This window comes from Dipodomys spectabilis, unplaced genomic scaffold, assembly GCF_019054845.1.
Source record: "Dipodomys spectabilis isolate Male_0828 unplaced genomic scaffold, ASM1905484v1 ptg000612l, whole genome shotgun sequence".
NCBI classification, from domain to species: Eukaryota; Metazoa; Chordata; class Mammalia; order Rodentia; family Heteromyidae; genus Dipodomys; species Dipodomys spectabilis.
In genome coordinates, this window is record NW_024871289.1 from 300,298 (window position 1) to 306,503 (window position 6,206).

The 6,206-nt window shown below is 41.3% G+C and overlaps 1 protein-coding gene across 1 annotated transcript; it reads right to left on the reverse strand.

The window, feature by feature from the left end:
• Window positions 1-5,395: 5,395 nt before the first annotated feature.
• LOC122100935 (insulin-like growth factor-binding protein 3) lies at window positions 5,396-5,996 on the reverse strand. The gene has a single exon (XM_042671344.1). It carries the CDS (start codon window positions 5,994-5,996, stop codon window positions 5,469-5,471), a length of 528 nt encoding a protein of 175 aa, XP_042527278.1. The 3' UTR covers window positions 5,396-5,468.
• Between the last annotated feature and the right edge of the window lie 210 nt (window positions 5,997-6,206).

Genomic DNA, 6,206 nt, shown 5'->3' on the forward strand with positions numbered 1-6,206 from the left:
CGTGGGGCCTGAACTCTGGGCCTGTTTGCAGCGCCACTTCTGGCTTTTTTCTTTTTGCTTATGTGGTGCTGAGGAATCGAACCCAGGGCCTCAGGCATGCAAGGCAAGCGCCCTACCACTGAGCCACCTTTCCAGCCCTAGCTTTTTTCTTTAAATAGTTAATTGCTTTTTAACGTTTATCTGCTTATTTAATCTAGGAAATCAAAAGTTAATATTTGTGTTTTTTGGTGAAATTTGAAACTAGGCAATTAAAAGCACTCATTGTCCTCAAATTGAACATTTAAAATTATTAAAACTTTGTTCATATGTTTTAGTGGTCAGAAATTTGAGCCACGCATGAGAGCTCATAGTTGTAATGTTAGCTATTAGGTCTTGACTGATACAGAGAGAATTATGATTTGAAGCTAGCCCAGGGAAACATTCACAATATTGGATCTCAATCAATATCTGAACCCAATGCATTGTGCTTTATATTTTATCTACTCAGAAAAGGTAAAAAGAAGGATAGTGGACCATGCTGGCCAGGTCATAAACAGAAAACCCTGCCATAAAAATGGATAAAGCAGGGTTGGGAAGGTGGCTCAGTGGTAGAGCGCTTGCCTTGCATGCATGAAGCCCTGTGTTCCATTCCTCAGCATCACATAAGCAGAATAAAAAAATACTGGAAGTGGAACTTTGGCTCAAGTGTTAGAGTGCTATACTTGAGCTGAAGAGCTGAGGGACAGTGTCCAGGCCCAGAGTTGAGTCCCCCCCCCAAAAAAAAATATGGCTAAAGCAGAGCTGGGTGCAGGTGGCTCATGCCTGTAATCTTAGCTACTCAGGAGGTTGAGATCTGAAGATGAGAGTTCAATGCCAGTCTAGGCAGAAAAGTCTGTGAGACTCTTATTTCCATTAAACCACCAGAAAATCAGAAGTGGCACTGTGGCTCAAACAGTAAATCACTTGCCATGAGCTGAAGAGTGCAATGACAGTCTCCAGGCCCAGAGTTCAAGCCACATGACCAACAAATCAAAAGTGACTAAAGCAAAAAGAGCAGGCGTGTGGCTCATTTTTAGACGACCTACCTTAAGTGCATGAATCCTTTAACTTAACTGCTAGTATAGAAAGGAGGAAAGGATATGAAGAAAAGAAGTAAGGGAGGAATTATGATATAATCAAATACTAGAATGGTAAGTATTAAATAAAGGCATTACAAGTATTTTATATGAAAATATACTGATTGTTTACTAAAAGGAAAATTATAAAATGTGGAATTCAGGCTGAAATACATGTACAATTTTTGTTTTTTTGTAAAATGATACTTATGTGCCCCTTTAGTTTAAAAGTAGAAATAAGTTTAAAACAATATGAGTGGTTAGAACTGAATCATTATTTCTTATCACTTTTTCTGCTATATTCACCACTTACAACATCGAAACAATGTTGATCACTTTAATTATTAATTCATTAATGTAATCTTTCATCTTTAGTATATAGTCTATTGTGCACATCATTTAAATGTTTGAACTATTTTTGTTTGTTTGTTTTTATCCATCATGGATCTTAAACTCTGGCCTGGGCATTGTCCCTTAGCTCTTCACCTCAAGGCTAGCAGCTACCACTTGAGGAACAATGCCACTTCTGGCTTTTTCTGCTTATGTGGTACTGAGTAATTGAACCCAAAGGTTCAACATGCAAGGCAAGCACTCTAGCACTGAGCCAACATCCCAGCCCTGATTTCTATTTTTCTTTCAGACATGGGACTTGAACACAGGGCATGGGTATGGTCCCAGAACTCCTTTGCTCAATGCTAGTACTCTACCCTACCAGTTTAAACCACAGTGTCATTTCTTGTTTTTTAGTGGTTAATTGGAAATAGCAGTCTCATGGGAACTTTTCTGCCCAGGTTGTCTTTTAACCACCATATTCATTTCTCAGCCTCCTGAAAAGGTAGGATTACAGGCATGAGCCACCTGAACCCAACTGCTCATTTTTTTAAAAAAATGTTATATGTTTAGTTCCCCCTCAAATACATACGAAGTGAGATGCAAATTAACTTTAGATACACCACCAATTGAAGATGTTGAGATTACAAGTGATTGCAAATTTTTTACATTTTTTTATATGTGGGGCTTGAACTCAGGGCCTGAGGGCAGTCCCTGTTCTTTTGTGCTCAAGGATATCACTCTACCAGTTTGAGCCAGTGCCCCTTCTGGTTTCTTGCTAACCAGATTATGAGATAATGGTCTCACAGACTTTCTTACCCAGGTTGTCTTTAAAACTCAATTATCATATCTCAGCCTCCTGTGGTGCTACAATTACAGGCATGAACCACTGGCACCAGCTTTTTTAAAAAGGGACAACAATTCATAAGTCAGAAGCCTTGACTCATGCCTCTAATACTACCTACTCCAGAGGCTGCGATCTGAAGATGATGATTTGAATCTAGCGGTGCAAAAACGTCTCTGTGAATCTTTTATCTCCCATAAACTGTTCAAGAAGATCCCGAAGTGAAGCTTTGGCTCAAGTGGTAGAGTGTACTCTTGAATAAAAAAGAAGCTCAGGGATAGCACCTAGATCCTGCGATCAAACTCCATTTCTTACACACACACACACACACACACACACACACACACACAAACCAAAAAGTAAATAGAAAATATGAAGAAATCAATGAAAAATTTGAATATTGTAAGGACTTTTGGGATTAGAGGTATGACTCAGTTGGTAGGACAATAGATATTGATTGAAACTATCAGATACCAAGGACATAAAAAAAGAATTATCTGCTCTGTATTTTCCTATTCTCATATGTTCTCATTCGGGAACCCTCTTCTTTAAAAAAAAATTGTTTTAGCGGTGATATAGAGCAGGGTTACCTTTCTGTTCCCACAATCTCTTCCATACCCTCCCTCCCATCTTGACCCTCGACTTGCATGGTTCACTTTCATCAATGTCCAGTACAGCCAGAGGGCTCTGGTGCTGCATTTTTTGCACCCACTTCCCACTAATTCTGTGCCCTTCCCCCATCTTCCCTGTATATTAGGTGAAGAATACAGATTCATCAGAAAATGAAAAGACAAATTAAGAAAAGTTCCTTTGTTTCCTTATCATTGCAATTCAATTCTCTCTCTCTCTCTCTCTTTCTCTCTCTCTCTCTGTATATATATATATATATATATATATATATATAGTATTATATAGAAAAGTGCTTGGGTATTACAACTTTGTGATTTTCTCCAAATGCTTCCTCTTCTGTTCTTACTGTAAATGATGCCTAGAGTCCTGTACAGTATGTCATATCCCATTGTGTTTTAAACCTTTCTTCCACATATCAGGGGAACAGGTACCATTTCTCAATTTGATGTTCTCTTAACTTTCTTAACATGATTTATTCTAGTGTCTCCATTTCCCTGCAAATGACATTATTTTATCCTTTCTAATGGCTCTGTAAAATTTCATTGTATATAGATGGCATAATTATTGGTTCCATTCATTTATTGTGGGGCATCCGGGTTGTGTACATTTCTTGTCACTGTGAATTGAGCAGCAAGGAACATGGTTGTACAAATGTCCTTGCCATTTTCTAATTTCTCCACTTCCCCACCAACATTTGTTGTCTAATTCAAGGTATTTGGATAAGATGGTAACTCAGGATTACTTTGATTTATATTTTCTTTATGGCCAGGGATGATGAACCTTTTCCTGATATGTTTCTTACCTTTTCTTATGAGAAGTCTCTCCTTAGCTCCTCTGCCCATTTGGTGATTGGTTTATTAGTTTGCGGAGGAGTTGTTCCTTGAGATCCATGTATACATTGAAAATTAGCCCTTTGTCTGATGTATTGCAGGTAAATATCTTTTCCTAATTTGTTGGCTGTCTTTTTAATTTAGTGGCTATGTCTCTAGCTTGTGTAGGTTTTTTCTTTGGTGTAGTCCAATTTGTTGGGTCTCTTTCCTATCTATTATGCCCCTGGGATTCTATTCAGGAAGTTCCTGCCAGTACCTATAAGTTCTTTTTTTAATTATTATTTTAATGGTAAAAACTTTATTTACTTTTATAAATCCATCGCAAGACAAAACTTTTCAAAAAATACTTTCCCCCCCAAAAAATTAAAAAAATAAAGGAAAGCTCGTAATAAGTAGGCAGACTGTCTTGAGGACTCTTTTTGTTCTTAAGGAGAGCTCTCTGCAGTGTAGGACAGGACAATCGCCACACACCCAACGCTGCCATGGGTTTGGCCTTGGGGAGAGAAAAGCCCAGCCTGGACTGAGTGTCCTCTCCTGGTCACGGCCATAGTGACACCTTCCAGTATCTAACACTGCCTAGGATTATCTAGTATGGATCCTATTATAGTTGGGCTATGCTGTATACAATGTTAACTATTGAGAACATATAACTCTCTCTGCATACATGTGTGAATTGTAAAGTATAAGTTAGACTCCAAGTTCAACAAACACAAGTTATTCTCTATGTGCTCCCAGTGTCCTTATGAGGCTTCTCAACAAGCTGTTCATCTTTCCTGTTTAGATAACATTAAACACCATTGTTTTGTTAGGTCAAGAATAAAGATGAGGGGTGAAAATAAACCTTTGCCTTTAAATAGTTTATTATCCTCAACCCCAAACTAGGAGCTAAATTAGAAAACATTTTGTTGTTGTTGTTGTTGTCTCCAGAGCGATTACTCCATTACTGGTGAAGTGTGGGGTATACTCCCAGCCTCCTCTATGCCCTGCTGGACCACAGCCAAGGCCACCCTGGGCCTTCCACTGGGCTCCATCCTTGAAAAGCTGCCTAATGGAGGGAAGTCAGAAAGATCTGCATTTACAAGTTTCCCAAAATGTGCTAGAACTTTTTTGGTCAGTTTTATAGAACTTTCTTGGTCAGTTATATTCCACCTCAATGTCTCCAGTATTTTCCAAGCAGATCAAGTCACTTGCAGATAATGAAGAAGCTTTGTGGCCCAGGGGTCCATGCCTTGGAATCAGATACTTCCAGGAGGGCCAGGGGTCTCATGTATGGTAGAGATGTCCTGTCCAGGTGACTGGAGTTTCTGACTTTCCTGTTCTCCATGAGGCCTGAGCAGGGCGGAGGGCAAAGAGGTGTCTTCTACAATAGCCACTGAAGTGAGGGAGGCAGAAGGTCAGCTGTTCCAATGGGCAGATGTGGAGAGGATTCTAGAAGGGGATCAAATCCGATGCTTTGGGCAGGAGTATCAGTTATTTTTACAGAAAGCAACAGAGAAATTAATTTTCTTTTCTGACTACTGAAAAGTGGAAAGATGCTCAAGTTTACCATTTAAAGGAACAATAAACATTTCAAAAATCTGTCTAAACTTTGGTTTTCTTAAAAAAACACACACACACAAAACCAAGTCATCACAAAAAGAAATATAAGTTGAGGCTATAGGCAGGTGCTGTTCTGTCCGTGGCAGTCTTTTGTGCAAAGTAAGGCGTATTGGAGCTCCAATTTAACTGATGCAGTGGGGTTTACTGCCTCTGCATGCAGAGGCAGTGCACGTCATCGGTGCCCTTGCTCTTGAAGCCTGAGAGGGGCTGACCATACTTGTCCACGCACCAGCAGAAGTCCTGCTTTCTGCCTTTGGAGTGGCTACACTGCTTCTTCTTATAAAATCCTTTCTTGTCCCAGTTGGGGATGTGCACACCCCTGGGACTCAGCACATTGAGAAACTTCAGGTGATTCAGGGTGTCTTCCATCTCTCTAAGGCAGGGACCATATTCTGTGTCCCGTTTGGACTCCGAGGAGAAGGTCTTGGTGTCCATGTTCTGGGACTCATAGTCAACTTTATAGCGCTGGTTGTCCTTCGCGTGACCTTTCTTGATGGTGTCCAGCTTTGCGTGAATGGAATGGAACTTGGAGTCAGGCACCCTATGTGTGCAGGGCAGGGCATGGCTCTCCACGCTCCCTGTGCCTCGGTCCTTCTCTGACTCACTAGTATTTCCTGAGGCGGAGGGCACCAGCAGCAGGTAAGCCTCAGCTGGCCGGGATGCTGGCATTGGGGGAGAACCCGCAGCCGTCCAGTAGCACCTGCAGTGGGCACGGCTTGCCCAGTGGCAGCTGGCAGCTGAGCCCCTAGCTGCAGCTGCAGCGTTCGGTGTAGACACCGCATGGCTGGCCCTTGCGCAGAGCACATGTCAGGCAGCAGGCATAGCCTGGCTCGGGCACCAGATCGGCACACCCCTGCACTGAGCCAGCGCGTTGGCATC